Source organism: Chiloscyllium plagiosum, chromosome 10 (assembly GCF_004010195.1).
Source record: "Chiloscyllium plagiosum isolate BGI_BamShark_2017 chromosome 10, ASM401019v2, whole genome shotgun sequence".
In the NCBI taxonomy this organism is placed as follows: domain Eukaryota; kingdom Metazoa; phylum Chordata; class Chondrichthyes; order Orectolobiformes; family Hemiscylliidae; genus Chiloscyllium; species Chiloscyllium plagiosum.
Window position 1 is genome coordinate 87206557 of NC_057719.1, and position 23240 is coordinate 87229796.

Below are 23240 nucleotides of genomic sequence, written 5' to 3' on the forward strand. Positions count from 1 at the left end.
CGCTCCCTCAGTCCTGACCCTCTGACAGTACAGCACTCTTTCAGTGCTGTCATTCTCACAGTGCTGAAATCAATCATTCCTGACCATCCAACAGAGTAGCATATGCTCATTTTAGAACCCCTGAGAGTGCAGCACATCTTCAGTGCTGACCCTCTGAAAATGCAGCACTCCATCAGTACTGACCCTTCAATAGTGCAGTGCACTGATCCTATTACAGTGCAGCACCCCCTCAGTACTGACCCACCAACAGTGCAGCACTCCCTCAGTACTGACCCTTCAACAGTGTTGCACTCTCTCACGACTGAACCTCCAATGTGCAGCATTCCTTCAGTACAGAAACGGTTGCAGTGCAGCACCTGCTTAGCACTGATGCTCTAACAGTGCAGACCTCCTTCAGTGCTAACCCTCTGAAAGTGCAGCAATCCCTCAGTATCAACTCTTCGACCGTGCAGCACTCTCTCATTACTGACCCTCTGACAATGCCTCACTGCCTCAGTACTGACCCTCCAACACTGCAGCACTACTTCAGTACTGACCCTCTAACAGTACTCCCTCAGTACTGATCCTTTGACAGTAGAGTGCACATTCAGGACTGAGCTTCTGGCAGTGTCACGCTCCCTCAGTCCTGACCCTCTGACAGTACAGCACTCTTTCAGTGCTGTCATTCTCACAGTGCTGAAATCAATCATTCCTGACCATCCAACAGAGTAGCATATGCTCATTTTAGAACCCCTGAGAGTGCAGCACATCTTCAGTGCTGACCCTCTGAAAATGCAGCACTCCATCAGTACTGACCCTTCAATAGTGCAGTGCACTGATCCTATTACAGTGCAGCACCCCCTCAGTACTGACCCACCAACAGTGCAGCACTCCCTCAGTATTGACCCTCCAACAGTGCAGCACTCCCTCAGTATTGACCCTCCAACGGTGCAGCACTCCCTCTGTACTGACCCTCCAACAGTGCAGCACTCCCTCTGTACTGACCCTCCAACAGTGCAGCATTCCCTCAGTATTGACCCTCCAACAGTGCAGCATACACTCAGTACTGACTTTCTCACAGTGCAGAGCTCCTTCAGTACTGGCCCTGTGACCATGCAGCACACCCTCAGTACTGACCCACCTGACATTGCAGCACTCCTTAAGTATTGACCCTCTAACAGTGTGCAGTACTCCCTTAGCACTGACGCTCCAACAGTGCAGAACTCCTTTATTACTGACCCTCTGAAAGTGCAGCACTCCCTCACTACTAATTCTTTGAAGTGCTGCACACCCTCAGTACTGACCATCTGACAGTTAGCACTCTCTTAGTATTGACCTCCAAAATGCATTGCTCCCTCAGTACTGACCCTCTGACTGTTCAGCACTGTCTCAATACTGAACCACTGACTGTGCAGCACTCCCTCAGTACTGAACCTCCGACAGTGCAGTGCACATTCTGTACTACCACTTCCACAGTGCAGCACTCCCTCAGCGCTAAACCATCGACAGTGCAGCACTCCCTCATTACTGACTCTCCAAAAGTGCAGCACTCCCTCGGTACATCACTCCTTCAGTACTGAGCCTCTGACAGTGCAGCACTCCCTCACTACTGACCCTCTGACAGTGAAACACTCTCTCAGTACACAGTGCAACACTCCCTCTGGATATACCCCTTGACAATGTAGTATACTCTCAATACTGACCCTCCAACAGTACAGCACACCCTCAGCCCTAACCCTTTGACAGTGCAGCACTCCCTCAGTACTGATCCTCCAACAGTGCAGCACTCCCTCAGTTCTGATCCTCCAACAGTGCAGCACTCCCTCAGTCCTGACCCTCCAAAATGCGGCACTCCCTCAATACTGACCCTCCAACAGGGCAGCATTGTCTCAGAACCATCCCTCTGACAGTGCAGTGCTCCCTCAGTACTGACCCTCTGACAGTGCAGCACTCCCTCAGTACTGACCTTTCGACAGTGCAGCACTCCCTCTGTACTGACCCTTTGACAGTGCAACACTCCCTCTTGACAGACCCTTTGACAGTTCAGCATACCCTCAGTACTGACCCTCTGAATGTGCAGCACTCCCTCAGTACTAACCCTTTGACACTGTAACACTCCCTCTTGACAGACCCCCTGACAGTGCAGCATTGTCTCAGTACTGACAGAATGTGGAGGAGCTGTGTTGGACTGGGGTGGACAAAGTTAACAACTCAGTACTGACACTCCAACACTCCTCATTACTGACTCTCTGAAAGTGCTGCACCTCCTCAGCACTGACCTTTCAAAAGTGCAGCAATCCCTCAGTACTGATTTTCTCACATTGCAGCATTCCCTCAGTACTGACCCTTCGACAGTGCAGAGCTCCCTCTTGATAGACCCCTGATTTTCTTACAGTGCAGTACTCTCTCAGCACTGATGTTCTAACATTGCAGCACTCCCTCAGTACTGAGCCTCAGACAGCGCACTGCTCCCTCAATACTGACTCTTTGATAATATAGCACTCCCTCAGTACTGAGCTTCTGACAATGCAACATTCCCTCCATACTGAGCCTCTGACAGTGCAGCACTCCCTCAGTACTGAGCCTCTGACAGTGCAGCATTCCCTCAGTACTGACCGTCCGACAGTGCAGCACTCCCTCAGTACTGAACCTCTGACAGTGTAGCACTCTCTCAGTACTGACCCTCTGACAATGCAGCACTCCCTCAGCACTGATCTTTCAAAGTGCAACCCTCCCTCAGTACTGATCCTCTGGCAGTACAGCACTCCCTCTGACAGCACAGTGCATCCTCGATGCTGACCCTCTGACAATGTAGCACTCCCTCTGCCCATCTCCAAGTTGGATAGACAGCATGAATGCAGGGGAGTGCCAACACTGGAGTGCTGTGTTCAAACTGGGTTGGTAAGTGAGTGCGCGCCTTAAAGGATGTTCAGTGGGAAACAGAACTGGTCAGGGAAAGTCGAATGTAAATGTAGAAAATGCGTGAGGTATAAGCAATCAACATATCAGATCTGTATGGAGAATAATGTTAAGAGCAGAATTGAGGACATTATTCACATAATGTTCGACTGAATGCATAGTGTGTGGTCAGTGGATTTTATTTAACCACCATTGCAGTGAGCTGGCTGCAGGGTGATCAAGATTGGGGAGAAAGTGAGGTCTGCAGATGCTGGAGATCAAAGTTGAAACTTTATTGCTGGAACAGCACAGCAGGTCAGGCAGCATCCAGGGTACAGGAGATTCGACGTTTCGGGCACAGGCAGGATCAAGATTGGGAACTAATTGTCCAACAATGCTCAACATTTAGGAGGGATGTCGACAAAGAAAAAGAGGTGGGACCGTTAGCTTACCAAGTGTTGATGTAATTATATCAGTGAGAGAGGACTTTAGGTCAAAGGAGCAGTTTGGGTAGAACTAAGAACCAGCAAGGGACAGCTAACCTCGGTGGGAGTTGTGCACAGGCCATCAAACAGTCATGGTCACACTGGGGTCATGGTCACACTGGGGTCATGGTCACACTGGGGTCATGGTCACACTGGGGATATATTAACTCAAGAAATTAGAGCTGCATGTGACATGGGTAATACAGTAACAATGGGCAATTTCAACTTAGCCACAGATTGGATGAACCAAGTCTGCATTAATAACTTCCTGGAGGAGTGCAAGACATGTTTCTGGAGATGTACATTGAGGAACAGCTAGGAATTGGTCTATTTTTGGTTTAAGTGCTTTGTCATGAGAAAATGCTAATTGATAACCTTGCTGTAAGGGAATCCGGCAAATGGTGACCTCGACAGAATCTCACATTAGGTTTGAATGTACTATGGTTGAGAGTATGGTGCTGGAAAAGCACAGCAGGTCAGGCAGCATTCCAGGAGCAGGAAAATCGACATTTCGGGCAAAAACCCTTCATCAGGCTTCCTGACCTGCTGTACTTTTCCAGCACTACACTCTCGATTCTAATCTCCAGCATCTGCAGAATTCACTTTTTCCTTGAAAGTAATATGGTTAATTCTGAATGTAAGATCTTACACCGGACGGCATGGTGGCTCAGTGGTTAGCACTGCTGCCTCACAGCACCAGGTTCGATTCCAGCCTCGGGCAACTGTCTGTGTGGAGTTTGCACATTCTCCCCATGTCTGCATGGGTTTCCTCCGGGTGCTCCGGTTTCCTCCCACAGTTAGGTGAATTGGCCAAGCTAAATTGCCCCATAGTATTAGTTGCATTAGTCAGAGGGAAATGTGTCTGGGTGGGTTACTCTTCGGAGGGTCGGTATGGACTTGTTGGGAATCTAATCTGAAATTATGAATGCATGAGGGATAAACTGGCCATGGTGGATGGGGAAAAAGACACAAAGATTTGACGCTAGAGAGGTTAGTATTAAAAGAATACTACACAGATATAGAGATTCTCGAGTAGGCAGGTCTGGTAGTGAGAGGGGTTTGGCTCATGGCCTTATCCAACCCTTCCTTGATTTGGGAGTTGGGGGCAGCTACAGCTGTCAGTGACCAGGTTTCCTCTGTAAAGCTGGATAATGGCTGGATAGATGGCAGACAGAGAGCTATAAAGAGCTCATAAAATTGGGAACTACTGCTCGAAGGCACAAACACTCAGAAGGAAATGTAAGCCAACAAAAGAAAATAAAGATTGCAACAGATCAAAGGAAGTGGCTTAGAAAGTTGTCAGAAAAACTGGTTAGCCTGAGGATCAGGAATAATTTAGAACTCAGCAAGAGAGGACCAAGAAACTATTAAGAAACACAGAAATGTATATGAATGCAAACTAGTAAGGAATATAAAGGTGGACTGTAAAAGCTTCTTTAGATAGCTGAAGAGAAAACAAGATTAATTAGGAACAGTGTAGGCCTGGAGAAATTAAAAGGTTTCTTTTCACCTGTCTTCATAGAAGGTGTTTGAGAAAATCTCAAAAATAGTAGGCAACCAAGGGTCTTGTGAAAAAGACAAACTGAAAGAAATTAGTAAAGAGGGTGTACTTGAGAAGTTAACTGGATTGAAGACTGATAAGTGCCTTGGCCCAGATCAGAGCATTCAAGGAAGGTGGCTAGAGAGATAGTGGCTATCTTTCAAAATTCTATCATCTCTAGGTAGGTTCCTGCAGACCAGAAATTAGTAAATGTAACCTTGCTATTTAACAGGGAAAGTGGACACAGGATAACAGACCAGTAGCTTGACATCAGTAGGAAGGAAAATGTGAGAATCCATTTTGAAGGTTGTGATTCGAAAACACTGGTAAAGCTGGACAGAGTGGACATCAAGTTATGAAAGGGAAATCATATCTCAGAAACGTGTGGAGTTGTGTGAGAAAATTACTTGATAGAGGAGAACCAGTATCTGTACTGCATTTGGATTTTTAGCTTTTGATAAAGCTCTACAGAGGAGGATAATAAATAAAGTGACAGCGCAGGGGATGGGGGGGAGTTGTGTGAGTATGGACTATGAATTGGTTCACAAGCAGAAAACGGAAAATGGGTTAGATTACAGTCACATTGACTTGTGTATGGGACACCCCCCCCCCTTCCCTCAGTCAGACCCCTGGTTCAAGCCCCTCAGTAGCCCCCCAGACCCTGTGCAGCCTGAGGTACAGGTACTCGACTTTAGAGAGCTGGGGCCTCAACCTGGGTTAATTCCCAGGCCACTGTTGAACTCAGAGTGAGATTAGTGCCACAGACCCATGTCTCTTTCCCTGCGCTTACCTCAAGAAACTGTCATTTCCCTCGCAGCCTCTCCACACTCATTCCCATTCCATAGTCTGCTTCCTCCTCTCCCCAACCTCCCTCGCAGTCCTCTTCCATATCATCCCTCCGCTGTGTCCACACCCTCTGCTACTTCACTTTCTGGCTCTCTCTTCATTAGGCCTTGTCATGAGACCAGCCCAAGTTAATTTAGAGACCCACTGGGTTCTTTAGAGTGAACACAACAGCAGGCAGCGTCAATTCAGTTATCCTACCCTCAACTCCAACAAGTCACACTTAGTTTCCCCATGCTGAGTGGGATCTAGGATAACTGCGGGCATCATCCTGGATCTCCATGACAACAGACAGCATCATCCTGGATCTCCATGACGACTGGGACAATCGTCCTAGATCTCCACGATGGCAAGCAGCATGGTCCTGGATCTCCATAACGACAGGAAGCATCGTACAGGATCTCCTTGACAACAGGCAACATCATCTAGGATCTCCACGATGACAGGGAGCATCGTTCAGGATTGCAACAGCAACAGTAAGTGCTGCCTGCAGTTTCCATGACGACACTGAATCCTGGTTGATATGACCTGCTGGTGAAGGAGGAGCTTGTATTTAACACAAAGTGTTTGTTGTTGTGACAGTGTCCTGCTCGATCTCCGATAAAGCCGTGTCTTTTACAAGACATTTAATAGGCTTGACGTACTGCGAGTCTAATGTTACAGACAGCTAGTCAGGAGGAGCTGCAGGTTCAGTCCTCTGGATATTCAATAAGGAGGAAGCAGACTGCTGAACAGTTCTGTTTTAGCAGAGACACCCCACTGACAACAAATGGGATAAGCAAACCATGGTTAACCAGTGAAGTTAAAGATAGCATTAAATTAAAACAAAAAAAATACAATGTGGGCAACATTAAGTGGTAAGCCAAAGGACTGGGAAAGTTTAAAAAACCAGCAAAGGACAACCAAACAATTATAAAGAAGGAGAAGATAAATTTTGCAGGCAAACTTGCAAGTAATATCAAGATGGACATCAAGAGCTTTTTTAAATATATGAAAGGGAAGAGAGAAGCCAAGGTGAACAAACCTTGTGGAGAACAGGGCAGGGGAAATAATAATAGGGAACCAGGAAGGGGCAGGGGAGTTGAATAAATACTTTGCATTAGTATTTACAGTAGAAGATCCCAATAGCATTCCAAAAATACTAAACATTTAAGGTGCAAAAGGAGGAGGGGAAATAAATATAATAATTGTCACTAGTGAAAAAGTGCTAGGAACTAAAAACTGATAGTATGACTCCTGAATCTGATGGGATGCATCCCTGCGTATTAAAGGAAGTCACTGCAGAGATAGTGGATGCACTGGTAAATATCTTCCAGGAATCCTTAGATTCTGGAAAAGTCCTAAAGGATTGGAAACCTGCCAATGGAACACCTTTATTTAAAAGGGGAAGGAGTCAGAAAAGAAAATAACTTTACATTTAGTGTTGGTTATTGTTAACGTCTATCATAAAGGATGTAATAGCAGAGTATTTAGAATTACATGATATGAGTCGGTATAGAAGGGGAAATTGCACTTGACAAATTTACTTGGAGCAGGGGAAACGGATAAAGGGGAAACGGATTTTCAGAAGACGTTTGATAAGGTACCACACATTAGGCTACTCGTTATGATAAGAAGCTATGGTGTTGAAGGTTGTGCATTAGCGTGGATAGAGGCTGGTCTAATGAATAGAAGACAGAATTGGCATAAGACCCTTTTTTTCAGGATGGCAACCTATGACTGGTGGAGTGCTACAGGGATCAGTGCTGGGGCCACAGTTAGTTTGGGCAGGTAAGAACATATGAACATATGGTTCAGCCTGCTCAACCATTCAATAAGATCACAGTTAATGGTCTGTTTGCGTTTCGAATTCTACATTCCCATTTGTATATTCCCAGTCCACACATAGCCTCCCTCACCACCCCCATCACACCCCACATACTGTTCAACCTTCACTCACACTCCCCTCCCCTAACCTAACAGCCCTCATGGCCTGCGCCTACAGGGGGTTAATGTCCTGAGTCATTAACTCAGTCAGACCACGGTTCCTTCAGGCTCTTCTTGTCTCTGTGTAAAGACACAAGGTCTGAGAAGTCTCAGTTTGTTTTGACCCAATCACTAGACTTCACTAGGCCCCAATTCTTGCCTTATGGCTTTTGGGTTGTCAAATGTTTAACTTAAAGAGCTAGCAGAATGAAGAAGTCTTACCACGGGTTTCTGAGGGGCAAACTTTCCTCTTTTCTGTGGTTTTTATGGCATTTCAGGTCTTGAGTCAGATCAGGCTTGAGGCCTGCAGCTAAATTCCAATCCAGGGCAAAGTTCCTGTCTTTGTAGTTGGTCTTCTCTACGATGCAGTCAGAATCCAAGTCCACCTTCTTGTTAGTGAGCTTGAGCTGCGATTCCACGATCAGGTTGTCCCGCTGGGACTCAGTTAGGTTGTTCATTGTCTCTGTGTCGTGGCGCTGCCCCCCGCCGGGCCTCTGCACGTGCCTCAAGGCAATGGCCAGGACGCACAGCAGCATGACGAAAGCCATCAGTCCAAAGGCCAGGGACACAGCGACCCAGGGGAAGGGGCTGGGGGGCTGCTGCTGTTTCTGCAATGGGACAGAGAAGACGGGAATCTCGCAGAGGGACCCCATGAAGTTGACGGGGCACTGACACACGAAGGTTTGACCGTACACGCCAGCGTGGCACGTCCCACCATTGTGGCAAGGCATGGAGTCACACTCGCTGCCCAGCGGCTGGTCACAGTCCCGGCCTGAGAAGCCAGCGACACACAGGCACGTGTAGTTGTTGATCTGGTCAACGCAGGTGGCCCCGTTGGCACATGGGCTTCTGGCGCAGTCGTTCACGTTGATCTCACACCTTTGCCCAGCAAAGCCGGCCTGACAGCGGCACATTCTCGAGAACCCCAGGTCGAAGCATTGGCCTCCTGCAGGGAGGGGGGAGGGAGGGGAACAGGATTAACAGTAGGTCAACAAAGGGCAGCTCTCAAGCTGAGATACAACCTAGGCTTTACTGGCAATTCTCAGATCCAACAAGCAAAGCGCAGGCCCCGCTGGCAATTCATGGGCCTGAGCGGTGATTTGTAGGCCCCACCAGTGACTCACAGGCCCCATCAAAAATTCACTGGCCTCACTGGTGATTTGTAGGCCCCACCAGTGACTCACAGGCCCCACCGGCATTTCACAGGTCTCACTGGTGATGCAGAGGTTGGGAAGGCACTATCTGTAGCCTGTACCAACCACAAAGCTGAACAAATTTCCCTGAGAAGCCAGCTGAGCATTTGCTACACAGACACCATCATATACACTATTCTACCCTAGGCCCAGGCCCAGCGATCAATTAAAACAGAGATAAAGATTTAAAAACAAGTGACATCGCCAATGGTATCCCAAAGTAACAAGATGAACCAAACGAAAATGGATTCACCTCCCACACTTCCATTCCCATACCCATCCTGTCCAAAATCAAACTCTGTTGTGCCATCAAGTCAACTATCTCCCTGTCTGCAAACCTTCAAGTCTGGGTATCTTTCCTGAATAGTCTTAATTACCTGCAAAGATTTCCTAAAGCTTCCTCAGCTTTAAATTCTGGCAATTCAAGTCATCATGGTTGATTTTTTTGAGGAGGTGACAAGGGTGATCAATGAGGGTAGATATTGTCCACATGGATTTTACAAAGTCCCTCATGGTAGACTCATCAGGAAGGTTAGGATACAGGGGATCCATGGCAACTTGGCCTTTTGGATTCAGAATTGGCTTGCCAATAGAAGGCAGAGGGAAGTGGTTGAAGGGTGTTTTTCTGGCTGGAGTTTCATGAGGAGCATGTTCCATAGAGATCCATACTTGTGGGGCCTCTGCTGATTGTGATCTATATAAATGACTTGGACCATGATCTCTTATTAAATGGTACAACAGGCTCAAGGGGTTGAATGGCCTACTCCTGCTGCCAGTACAGATATGTGCAAAGTCAGAATGAGAATTTGTCAGAGAGCTATGGCCCAAAAGCAAATAGAATGATTAGTCTGGGATTTGATATAGGGTTATTGGAGGAGCGCGGGGCAGTGGGAATAGTTTAGGATTGATACAGGGCTATGGGGAGAGAGTGGGGCAATGGGAATAGTTTGGGATTGATACAGGGCTACGGGGAGAGAGTGGAGCAATGGGAATAGTTTAGGATTGATACAGAGCAGTGGGGAGAGAGTAGGGCAGTGGGATTAGTTCAGGATTGATACAGAACAGTGGGGAGAGAGTGGGGCAGTGGGATTAGGTTGGGATTGATACAGGGCTATGGGGAGAGAGTGGGGCAGTGGGATTAATTTGGGATTGATAAACAAAGACATAATAAAACACCAAATGGCTAAATGGCCACCCCATGTGCTAGAGGACGTTATAGTTTGATCCTAATTTCTAAATCAGTTTGTTCCACACTGAAGCAAGGAGAAACACATTAGAGATGTGGGCGAGAGGATGAGAGTTACCATTTGCACACAGGTTCCTGGTGCACCAGTCCACTTTCTGTTCACAGTTTAAGCCGGTAAAGCCCAGTGGGCAGATACAGCTGTAGGGAGGGTCCTGTGATCTCTCGATGCAGGAGCCGCCATTGAAACAGGGGGACTCAGCGCAGGTGAGGGTGCTGTCCTCACAGTGTTGTCCATAGAAGCCAGGGAGGCAGGAGCACATGTACGAGTCATCCAGTTCCTGCAACAAAAGCACCAAACCAAATGAGGAACAAACTAACCAAAGCCACCCTCCCTCCAGAGTCTCTCCGTCTGTCGGCAAGGGTTGACCACACCGAAGGAGGACATTCAGCCAATCGTGGCTGTGTTGTCCCTCTGCAAGAACCTCAGTTGATCCTACAGTGCTGATCGCATAGCCTTGTCATTATTTTCATCTTTCTGTTATTCATAAAATATCCTTTACAACACTACAGCTTTAAGTCCTGCCTTCCCCGTGTTGTCAGAGGGCACAGCGCTAGTTCTATAAACTCATTGTGAGAGAATGGTTTCTCCTTCCATCATCGCTGCTCCTTCTCTCCTTATGCTTACATTAAACCATGCCCACCCTGTACTCTCGGCTTTTCTGCCCCTCAGAAACAGCAGGGTGTTTCCCTCTCTGTCAATGGCCCACACATTCCAGGTCTCCCGAATAATGTGGAGATGCTGGGAGCAGAGAAAATGCTGTTGGCGATTCTCCTCCTCTCCACGATGGATATCCTCTTCTCCCTGATGGAAATTCCCCTCTCCCCAATGGATATTCCTCTCTTGGATATCCCTCTCTCCCTGATGGATATACCCCTCTTCCTGATGGATATTCCTCCTCTCCCTGATGGATATCTCCCTCTTCCTGATGGATATCCCTCTCTCTATGATGGATATTCTCCTCTCCCTGATGGATATCCCCTCTCTCCCTGATGGATATCCCCCTCTCCCTGATGGATATTCCTGCTCTCCTTGATGGATATCCCCCTCTCCCTGATGGATATCTCCCTCTTCCTGATGGATATCCCCTCTCTCCCTGATGGATATCCCCTTTCTCCCTGATGGATATCCCCCTCTTTTTGATGGATATCCCCCTCTTCCTGATGGATATCCCCTCTCTCCCTGATGGATATCCCTCTCTTCCTGATGAATATCCCCCCATCTCTCTCCCTGATGGATATCCCCCTCTCCCTGATGGATATCCCCCTCTTCCTGATGAATATCCCCCTCTTCCTGATGGATATCCCCCTCTCCCAGTGGATATCCTCCCTCTCCCTTATAGATATCCCCCTCTCCCTGATGGATATCCCCTCTCTCCCTGATGGATATTCCCTTCTTCCTGATGGATATTCCCTTCTTCCTGATGGATATCCGCTTTCTCCCTGATGGATATCCCCCTCTCCCTGATGGATATCTCACTCTTCCTAATGGATATCCCCTCTCTCCCTGATGGATATCCCCCTCTTCCTGATGGATATCCCCTTTCTCCCTGATGGATATCCCCCTCTCTCTGATGGATATCCCCCTCTCCCTGATGGATATCCCCTTCTTCCTGATGAATATGCCCCTTATCCCTCTCCCTGATGGATATCCCCCTCTCCCGATGGGTATTCTCCCTATCCCTGATGGATATCCCCCTCTCCCTGATGGATATCCCCTCTCTTTCTGATGGATATCCCCCTCTTCCTGATGAATATCACCCCTCTCTCTCTCCCTGATGGATATTCGCCCTCCCAGTGATGGGTATCCCCTCTCTCCCAGATGGATATTTCCCCCCTTCGATGGCCTTCACCTCCCTCAATGGATACCCCCTCTCCCCGATGGATATCCCTCCCTCTCCCTGATGGATATTCCACCTCCCCGTGACAGATATGTCCCGTCGCCCTGATGGATATTCCTGCTCCCCTTAACAGATATCCCTTCTCTACCCGATGGATATCCCCCCCCAATGGCCCTTCCCCTCCCCCGATGGATAGTTCCCTTCTGCGTGATACATACTCCCTTCCATGATGGATACTCCCCTTCTCCGCGACAGATATCCCCACTCTCCCTGATGGATATTTCCATGCCTCACTGGGTACCCCTTTCCCCCTGCTGCCCCTTCCCCTGGTGGTGACTACCCTGCTGGGCCCTCTGAGCTATGGCTGAGGCCTGGCCTGGTCATGCTGCACTCTCTCTGTCTTACCGTGCATGTTCCCCCGTTTCGGCAGGGGCTGCTGTCACATTGGCGAAGGGCCGATTGGCAGTTGGTGCCGGTGAAGCCAGGCTGGCACGTACAGGTATAGCTGCCCTGGCCAGTGTTAGTACAGGTTGCGTTGTTCAGGCAAGGCCTGTTGTGAGTGCAATAGTTCAGGTCTGGAACAAACACAGAGCCACAAGGTCAGTCACAATCCATGCACAGTGAGGAGGGGGGGCATCAGGACCTTACCCTTAATCCCCGGGAGGGCAAACCCCACTCCCCCACCCCATCCACTGTCCAGGACAACAACTGCTGACCCCCGCCTCTCTTGGGGCAACTGTTAATAATCACCTCATACCCCTTCCCGGGGCAACCCTTAAATAATACCCTGCCCCACCCCCCACACAAGCAACTATTAATAAACCTCCAAACCCCTCCCAGGGGTGACAGTTACTCCCGTAATCCTTGGGAGTGAACATGACTGAACCCAACCCCACAACTCATATAACCAAACAAGGTGACCAATCAGATTAACACAGTTTGTAGGGTAAGGGGGCAGGTTGGGGGTCTATGCCGTGTGGGGAAGGGGATGTGGAAAGAACCTGGGAGATGGGGGGCACTTGGAGAGAGGAGTATGCACAGGGAGAGGGGAAGGTGACAGTCAGGGTACACTGTGGGGGAGGGGGGCATTGTGTGGGAGGGAAACACTATGGGGTAGGTGGCACACTGTGGGGGAAGGGGACTCTTGGAGTAGGTGACTCTGTGGGGAAGGGGGCACGCTGGTGGAGGGACACTCTGGGGGGAGGGGACTCAGTGGCGGAGAGGGACACTGTTGGAGAGGTGTCATTGTGGGGAAGGCAGCATACCTGGGGAGGGGTAGGGTGAGAGTCCGTCCTCATGGCGATATATTCTCGCTATTGCCCACCCTGCAGTGCCTGTAGCTCCCAAGGTGGGGCGATAGACTCTCCCTGCTGCTCTCTCCCAGCACCCAGTAACAGGGATCAAGCTGGGAACCCTCTGCCCTGTTCTGGAGGAGTGTACCAAAGAACTTGGCTCTGGTCCCCTTCAGAACCAAGTGATCCTCTGTCAGCCAACGTCACCAGAGTATTGGAGGGTCAACTGGGGCTTTCGCTCTTGACTGTGGGGGAACTTGTTCCTGTGAAGCGTGTGGGTTTGGATACAGTCTAGACAGGAGGAGACAGTCCCTGTGGATGGGACTGGAACACTCACCCTGATTACAGAAGAGACCGCCCCAGCCCTCCTTACAGGTACACTGAAAGGGCTGCTGGCATGTCCCATGTAGACAGCCAGGATAGTGCATGCATTGATCACACAAACGGCCCTGCCATCCATAGTGGCACCTGGGGGACAGGGAGAGAGAAAGGCACAGGATTAATCACACCACTCATCTTGACTAGAGAAATGAGCAATTCAGAAACAGGCATATAGTCACATTGATAGTAACAAACCTTATTGTCATATAAAGGGATGGTGGTGTCACATTACAAATTAAGGAGTTAGTTACAAATTAAGGAAGGTTTATCTTGAAAGCATCGTTAAATTAAGCTTTGTGGATAGAGCCTGGGGCAGTCCCACTGCTATTATAGGCCCCTAAACAGTCAGGGGCCAATAGAGGAGCAAATAGATAGACAATTCACTGAGGTGTGTAAAAATAGTAACACAATAACTATAGCAGGAGATTTCAACTTTCAATTTGGGATAATTGAAGGGTTTAGAGGGGGCAGACTTCTTGAAATGTATCCAGGAGAGCTTTGTATGTTAATATGTGGAAGGTCTACCAAAGAACAGCAAAGTGCTGGAGCTAATTCAAAGAATTAGGAAAGGGAACTCTGCCATCTGTAACTGGGTCCGGCCTACATTTGACTCCAAACCCACAGCAATGTGGGTGACTGAGCTGCCCTGTGTTAAATGGCTCGAGCAAGTCACTCAATTCAAGGGCAATTAGGGTTGGGCAAAAAATGATGGCCATGCCAACGATGACCACACCCTGAGAATGAATAAAGAAGATGAAAACCACAGGGAAGGTAGAAAAACATTTCACCTTTACTTTGAACATTTCTCGATCCAATATGAAAATATTGAAAGTGTATAATAGGGCGGTTTGGCTGAGGGTTAAGCAGTATCCAATTGGATATTGAAGCTTCTCATTTTCCAGTTGGTTTTTGAGAAACCGTGTGTCACAAGTGATACAGGGTGGGACAAAGTGGGATGGCAGCCATGTGCTGAAACCTCCAGAAATAGGTTGTTGGCAGCTTAAGAAATGAGGATGTGGCTCAGTGTTGGGAGTGTGTGTCTGTGTCTGTGTGTTTGTGTGTGTGCGCGCGCACCTGTCTGGGTTTGTGTGTATCTGTGTGTGTGTCTGTATGTGTGAATGTGTGTGTCTGTATGTGTGTCCATATGTGTGTGTATCTGCGCCTGTGCGTATGTGTATGCATCTGTGTGTGTTGGTCTATGTCTACCTGTATGTTTGCATATATATGTGTATCTGTGTGTGTGACTGTGTTTGTGCGTTTGTATGCACATGTGTGTCAGTATGTGTGTGTGGGGGGTCTCTGTGTATGTATGCCTGTGTATGCCTGTGTGTGTATGTGTCTGTGTGCCTGTCTGTATGTATGTGCTTGTACATCTGTGTGTGTCTGTATGTGTGTCTGTGTGTGTTTCTGTGCATGTGTCTGTGTTTGTATGTGCATGTGTTTCTGTATGTATGGAGGGGCTCTCTGGATATGTATGTCTGTATATGCTTGTGTGTGTGTATGTGTCTGTGTGCCTGTCTGTATGTATGTGCGTCTATGAGTGTTACTGCATATGTCTGTGCATATGTCTATGCGTGTGCCTCTGTGTGTGCATGTGTGTTTGTGCCGATGTGTGTGTAAGGGGGTTGTTGGGGAAGGGCTGAGGTGAGGAGGGATTTGCCTTGGCTGGAGGTTATGGGCTAGGGTCAGCTGGGGCAGTGTTGGTTGACTCCAGGTATCCGGGGTGGCAGGAGGGTGGCAGTACTAGTGAGAGGAAACAAGGTGATGTGGTCCAAGTGAAAGTCTGAGTTGGTGTGATGTGTGCGTTGGAGGGACACTGAGGGATGTCCCATCACTGTGGGCGATATTTGCAAATTCCGTCACTTACTTGCACTCGCCTGGTTGGTCACAGTAGCCGTGATCCAAGCTGCATCCAGCCTGGCAAATCGCTGGAGGGAATAAAAGACAAGGAGAAGATATTGTAAGTCTGAGGCAGTGACAGACAGATCCCTGATTAATAATCCCCTGCTCCGGTACTAACCCACAATGCAAGGACAAACACCTCTTCCTCTACTCCTTCTCCTCTCCAGTAATAATGCCCTCAGTGATCTGTTCATTGGACTAGCCCCACGTAAAGGATGGACATTGTGGGAATGTCGCAGGGAATTCTGTGGCCTCAGTTGGTGATCTTGGGGCATGGGTCTAATGTTCTTGAATTTTGATCCAATTAATACGAGCCACAATGAAACTTGTCTCGGTGATAGTGACTGTGATAATGTCATCGCTGACTGTAAAAACCATCTGGTTCACTAATGCCTGTTAGGGGAGGCAAATCTGCCATCCTTACCCGGTCTGGCTGACACGTGACTTCAGCCCCACAGCGAGCTGGTTGACTCTCTTGGCAATGGCCCTAGCTAGACGCTTTGGGAATAAATGCTGGGCTTGGCAGCAACAGGATAGGTAGAAGGAACCCTGTGTCAGGAATGACTCCACAGGACAGAGACGTGGCCAAATGTTGCCAGGGTGAAACCCCAGTGGAACTAAAGGCTCTGTAGTGCCAGGGTGCACAGTCCAGTGCTTCTCCCTCTGCCTGCATGCTTTGGATCAGAATCACCCACAGTGTGGAAACAGGCCATTTGGCCCATCGGGTCCACACCAACTCTCTAAAGAGTACAACATCCACACACAGACCCCTACCCCTGCATTACCCACGGCTAATCCATCTAGCCTGCACATCCCTGGACGCTATGGGATGGCCAATCCACCTGACTTGCATATCTTTGGACTGTGGGAGGAAACCGGAGCACCCGGAGGAAACCCCATGCAGTCATGGGGAGAATGTGCAAACTCCACACAGACAGTTTCCTGAGGGTGGAATCGAACCCGAGTCCCTGGCGCTGTGAGGCAGCAGTGCTAACCACTGAGCCGCTGTACCGCAGTCAGTGTGGATGCTGTGTGTCTCTCGCCTTACGTTGTGAGCAGTATTCATTCTGCCAGCCCGGCAGGCAGAGCCTCTGGCCCTCCTTGCCGCAGGTGTAGTGCCCAAAGGTGTCGTTCCTCGGCCGGCAGTAATCGGAGCATCCCTCTCCGTAGTAATGCTGGCTGCATACCACCCGGTATGAGTAGTACAACTGGGTGTGCTCCCCTTGCAGGGAATCCTGGGCCCAGGCTGTGCCCACTGGCTGGTGCCTCTGGATGGCAAAACGATTGATCAACGTCTCGGGGCTGGTGACATCTGTGAACAAACAGCCTGGATTAATACAGAGGCTTTGATTGTCACATGTGCTGAGATACAGTGGAACGTATTGTGCTGCCTGCTAACCAGACAAATGTTGCCTTACATAGCTACATCAGGGCAGTTTAGACCCTCCCTCTCTCCATCCTGCACTTCCTTTCCATAGACACTGCAGTAGCTTTCCCCCACCATTACAATCATGCTTATTAAACCTGGAGCTAACCAGCGGGCATTGGCAGAGAATGGTTGCTTCACAAATTAACAAAAGACCACCGGCACTTAGGAAGCTGGTGATAATATCACTAGACCATTGTTTCAAAGAGGACAAAATGAGGACTGCAGATGCTGGAGAGTCAGAGTTGAAAAGTGTGGCGCTGGAAAAGCACACCACGTCAGGCATCATCCGAGGAGCAGGAGAGTCGATGGGCTTTTGCCCGAAACATCAACTCTCCTGCTTCTTAGATGTTGCCTGACCTGCTGTGCTTTTCCAGTGCCACACTTTTCACCCCCATTATTTCAAAGACCCTCGGGGACCCAGGTTCAAATCCTGCTATAGCTGGGGGTGGAACTTGAATTCAATAACTCTCTGGAACTCAGAGGGGAAACCCTGTAACTGTTTCCGATTGCTGGGGGAAAACCCATCTGGTTCACTAACGGAAAGGAAATCTACCTCCTTACCCAGTCTGACCTACAGGTGACTTCAGATCCAAGGCAATGTGCTGGACTCTCAACTGCCCTCTGTGCAATTAGGGATAGGCAACTTATAGGGAAGTTACATTGCCCTGGACAAACTTACAGGAGCCACCTCCTCAGCCCTGTGTAGATCTGCCAGTACCTTCAGTCAAGAATCACCAGGAATGGGGATGATGGGAAGGGGAAAACAGTGTTGGGCGGGTGGAGAGGTGGACCTGAATGTCTAGAGAGGATGAAAAGGGATGGGGATTGGAGGACAGCAGCAGGGGAAAAATGCTGCAGGGACAACCTTTAAACCTGGGGTAGGTCATTGCCCAACTGAATGTGCTTTGTGAAACCAACTGGCGATGTGTGGGGAATTCAATGCGAGAACTAGGCCCGAATCATCGAACATTTCAGAGAGCAAAGGAAACAGTAACAGTTTCAGATGTCAACATCATGGTTGATTCTTCAATTCTGAAACCAATAAAGATAGACCAAGATCCCAGAGTGAGCGTGAGAAACAGAGGCACTGTCGTACAGATACACAGATCGGGGAGTACTGGATATAAACTGATTTCGGTACCATATTGGCACACAAATTCCAGAGTGATGGAGATTAACTGATCCCGAAGTGATAATATTCTCCGTCTTACATTCTTTGTCTGATGATGGGTCTATACATATTTAGAGCAAGGGGCCAGGTCCATTTCAGCTAGAACAGGGACCCAGCTCCCTGTTGATCTGGGCCGACTCCTTTGCCAACTGGTCCAGCCCGGTCCAAAGGTAATGTCCGATTTCCCATGCATGTTGTGGTCTGGAGTTAGTGTTAGAGGTGGCCGAGGTTCCCAATTTCCCTTCTATCATGTGACTGACCAGGAATACTTCCCACTCTTACCATCTGCCATTGGGCTATATTGGAAGAAGTTACAAGTTGTTGGGCTACATTGCAAGGACCCATTTCTTGGCCAACGGTACTCAGCTTCTGGCTCAGAGACAGGGACGCTACCTACTGCATCCCACATGCCTTGCACAATGCAAAGGATCCAAAAGGCAGCCAAAAGAAGTCCATCCCAGGAAATGGTTGGTTGGGAATTGTGGGCGAGTTAGATGCTTGGTGAGGAGATGAGCTGAGTGAAAGGTGACAGAGAGCAGGTAGGATTGACCGGAGGTCTAGAGACAATGGCATGTGACTTGAGTGGATCGGTGCTGGATTCACATTTGTCAATGTCTTCAGTGAAGGGATGACAAGTCCCACATCCAAGTTTGCAAATCGCAGGGTGACCCAAAGCTGTGTGGATCAGTGATTCTCAATTCTTGACTGTAGGATCACTCTTTCAAATGGAAATTCATAATCATGGACTCTGTCCATTGAATTATCACTCGTAATAATCAGAATGTGAAAGTGAAGAATGTTGTAAATTTGAAAAGGTTCAGAAGAGGCTTACAAGGATGTTGCCAGGGTTGGAGAGTTTGAGCTATAGGGAGAGGCTGAATAGTCCAGGGGCTATTGTCCATCGAGCGTCGGAGGCTGAGGGATGACCTTATAGAGATTTATAAAATCATGAGGGGCTTTGGAATCGCCAAAGTCTTTCCCCCTTTTGGGGGAGTCCAAAACCAAAAGGAATAGGTTTAAGGTGAGGGGGAAAGATTGAAAAGGGACCTCAGGGGCAACCTTTCATACAGAGGGTGGTACATGTATGGAATGAAATGCCAGAGAAAGTGATGGAGGTACATGAATAGTAAGGGTTTAGAGGGATATAGGCCAAATGCTGGCAAATGGGACTAGATTAATTTAGGATATCTGGTCAGCATGGACGAGTTGAACTGAAAGGTCTGTTTCCATGCTGTACATCTCTATAACTCTACTGGCTGACAAAGAGTGCTTTAATCTTATTTTGGGGCATCAGCTATTCATCTGTAGTGTTGAGGGAAATGAGTGTTCCCTGTTTCTCTCTATCCTTGGCAGCTATATAGGGTTAGGGTAAGGGCATGACCCAGAAATGGCACAGAAATGCTTTTTTTCTGCCCAGTGAGAGAGCAGGACCTCAAAGGTGGAAGGGGAGCCAGCTTCTGGAGAGACCTGCTGGCGCACTCACTGTTAACCTTTCACTCCGATTGGAGGACCCTCTGTAAAGTCTCTGAGATGGTTTTGGTCTACGGTTTGAGAAGCACCGTACTGGTGGATAATTGCAAAGTGATATGAACAGGAATGGTTCCAGGAATGAGAAACATTAGCAATGAGCAGAGATTGAAGAGGTTGGGATAGTTCTCCCTGAAGAGAAAAAGGCTGAGAGGGAGACCTGATAGAGGTTTTCAAGATCATGAGTGGGCTGGACAGAGTAAATAGGGAGAAACTGTTTCTGCTTATAAAAGGAGCTAAATAAGAGAGGGCTTCGATTTAGAGTGATCTGCAAACGAAGCAAGGGTGACATGAGAAAAATATTATTCACTCAGCGAGCAGTTAGGGTGTGGAATGCACTGCTTGGAAATGTGGTGCGGATAGGTTCCAATGAGGCATTCAAGAGGATGATTATTTGTATAGAAGTGGTATGCTGGGATATGGAAAAAAGGCAGGAGATTGGTGCTTGGGGTTAGAACCAGTCCAGGTGGGTTGGGCCGAACATTCTGCATCGTAACAATTCTGTGATTCTGACAGTGGGCAAGACTATGGCAAATAGTTTTTTGACGTGAGCTCATTCACTTTGAATAGAGAAGGGACTGGGGTATGTTCCACACCAGGAGAAGCTAGCACCACTGGGAGCTTTGGCTGGACTGACAGGCTCATGTGCATTGATCATTAAATTACCATCAACATCTGCAGAAACTTCATAAAAAGTGAGTGTAATGCTGACTTTTATTACTAGAGAATTGAAGAGGATAAGTCAGCTGCATGAAGATATTAGTTAGAATATACTGGAGTACAGTGAGTGCATCACACTTTACGAGGGACGCAGTGGTTGTGAATGAGTACAGTTACCAGAACAACACCCATGTTAAATTACGAAGGGAGTTTACACTAAGTCGGATGATATTCCCTGGAATCTCAAAGGTTAAGGAGCAGTGAGGCTGAATGGCTTCCTTCTATTCCCGTGGAGACACACAGACCCTTGAGTATCAGCAAATCCTGGAGTGAGTAATCCCAATGTAGTGGAACAATAGGTAGTGAGAGTGATCCTGGAGTGATAAAGACAAACAGATTCCAGAATGTTCGAGACACATAAATTCTGGAGTGATCCCGGAGTGGGGAAGATGATCCCAGACTAATCCTGGTGTAATCCATCATTGATCCTGGAGAGATAGAGAGGCACAGATCCTGAAGTAGAGCCTGGAATGACTGAAGTTTGCAGCTCCTGCAATGATCCTGGAATGACATAAACAAACTGACAGGGACAGACAATCCTAGAGTGATGGGAACAATCCTGCAGTGATGGGGTTAAATCCGGAGTGATGTTGACAGTCCTGGAAAGGTAGAGACAGATGATCCTGGGTGATGGGGATAAACAATCCAGCATGGTGAGGGAAACCCCGGAGTGATGGGACCAAATTCAGAATGATGGGAGCAATCCTGGAATGATGGAGATTGACAATCCGGAGAGACGGAGGCAGTTGATCCTGGAGTAATAGGGATCTATCCCAGAGTGTTGAGGTCAATCCCAGAGTGATGGGAACAGAATCCCAGAGTGTTGGGGGTCTATCCCGGAGCGATGGGAACAGAATCCTGGAGTGATGGGAACAATCCTGGAGTTATGGGGTCTCTCCCAAGTGATGGGAAGAGTTCAAAGTGATGGGAACAATCCTGGAGTGATGGGAACATTTCCAGAGAGATGACTGTATGTGGATCCTTGAAACATTTTCCCTAAACTTCCAAAGAGTGTGTCAGCTCCTCCCCACCCTGGATGACCAGGCCCTGAAACCAGTCCAAAAAGGGCGGCGCTGAGTGTTAAAAAGGTGTAAAACGCAGGAAAAGGCCGCCTTGACTTCTTGGCAAAGCTCAGCTTTTCTCACCAACTCGGTTTCCCACACCAAAAATAACCGAGAGGAAGTTGATTGTGTTGTGAACACTGTGGGAGATGGAGGAGCTGCTACATCAGCACTAAATAAATGGAGGCTGTGACTTAAGAAGAAAAAAACCCATACCGAGCATTGCAATCAAACTAGACAAAAAAAACAACAAAAAGTGTAGGGAGTCTGCGAGAAGCCTTTGTTCGAGTTTATGACAGATAAATAAATAAGATTTAAACTGGGGGCTTTGTCCCAAGGGTTATGCTCCAGGAGGAGCGGCTCGCTGCCGCCCCCTCGCGGTCTCTGGCACTTACTGAGACTCGGCAGGTTCGAGGCAGAATTCCAGGCTTCAATGATCAGAGAGAAGGTTCCCTGTCAAAACAGAAGAGACAAGAGACTGGGGGTTAGCAAACCACCGCCCGATAGCCGGCTGTAGTCATGATCGCTGCGCTGGGCGCGGAATTTAAGGGTATCATTCGGATTTGCTGCCTGATTTCTGAGGGGGTCCTGGGTTATCCAACCACTCCCCCCCCCCTCCCACATACCCCTCTCTGTAAAAAGGGGGTCCTGTGTTGGGTACAGCTGAGAGCTACTCCCTTCACAAGTGCCATCAGTATCGGGTTAAGCATCACTTGGTTCTTGCGTTGCTGCATCCTAGCACAACATCTTTTCAGTTTGAAATTGTCCGGGTTTCTGTCAATGACAGTGTGCTGTGTGCGTGACTGTGTCTCTGAGTCTATCTCCATCAGTGCGCTTGTGTCCGCGTAACTCTTGTGTGTAAGTGTGTGTCAGTATTTCTGTGCCTGAGTGACTGAATATCTCCCTGTTAATGTGTTTCTGTCTGTGTGTGTCTCTCTGTCTGTGTGTGTCTCTCTGTTTGTGTCAGTGTGTGTGTGCACGTCCCAGAGTATGAATCTGTGTGTCTGTGTCAGTGTGTCTCTATGTTCTGGATGTCTCCCTCCCCGCCACACCGTTAGCATTGTAGGCGGTAGTGCACATTAAGCACAGAGTCCGGTTCCCATTCTCGTACTGCGCTTTCATTCAGAATTTATAACTTTCTGCACACAGTGAGCTCCCAGCGTGCACTAGACCCCCATCCCTCAGCTATGTGTCGGTTAGCAGCACTCTATCTATGTCTCTGTCTCTACCTCTCTGTCTCTCTATGTGTCTCTCTCTGCCTCTGTGTCTCTGTGCTTCTCTGTCTCAGTCCCCCTGTGTCTCTATCTCTGCGTCTCCCTGTCTCTCTGTTTCTCTCTGTCTCTGTGTTTCTCTGTCAGTCTCTCTGCGCGTCTCTGTCTCTCACCGGCCACTTGAAGGTGAAGTTGATCCTGAGCGGAGGTTGGTTGTCCGGCACAGTGAACGAGTTTGTTCCCAGCAGCGGGGTCAGCACATTGCCGTAAGTACACGGCTCCGGGGTGACCACCTTCTGGAAATGCTTCAGACACACCCGAAAGAAGGTTAGGCACTCAGGTACACAGCGGTGCCCAGCAGCTAACAGAGCCCCGGAGTTCTCAAACTGTTCGATCCTCAACTCGAATGTACCGCTAGCAGAAACCTTTCAAAAACATAGACACCGAGTGAGAGAGAGAGAGAGAGAAAAAAAACACAGATAAGCACCGGGAACACACACACACAGAGAGAGAGAGAGGGGTGTGGGGATGGGTGATGCTGAGGAGGGGGAGAGTGTGA

The 23240-nt window shown here is 48.5% G+C and overlaps 1 protein-coding gene across 1 annotated transcript in view; it reads right to left on the bottom strand.

Moving 5' to 3' along the window:
* Window positions 1–23240, bottom strand: part of dll4 (delta-like 4 (Drosophila)) — a 31076-nt gene that overhangs the window by 7006 nt on the left and 830 nt on the right. Inside the window, exons 2-9 of the mRNA XM_043698311.1 lie at window positions 22855–23106; window positions 21866–21923; window positions 16611–16874; window positions 15528–15588; window positions 13617–13747; window positions 12393–12562; window positions 10208–10427; window positions 7933–8656 (exon numbers count right to left, since the gene is read on the bottom strand). Of these exons, the coding sequence (XP_043554246.1) occupies window positions 7933–8656; window positions 10208–10427; window positions 12393–12562; window positions 13617–13747; window positions 15528–15588; window positions 16611–16874; window positions 21866–21923; window positions 22855–23106 (1880 nt within the window). The remainder of the gene's footprint in view (window positions 1–7932; window positions 8657–10207; window positions 10428–12392; window positions 12563–13616; window positions 13748–15527; window positions 15589–16610; window positions 16875–21865; window positions 21924–22854; window positions 23107–23240) is intronic.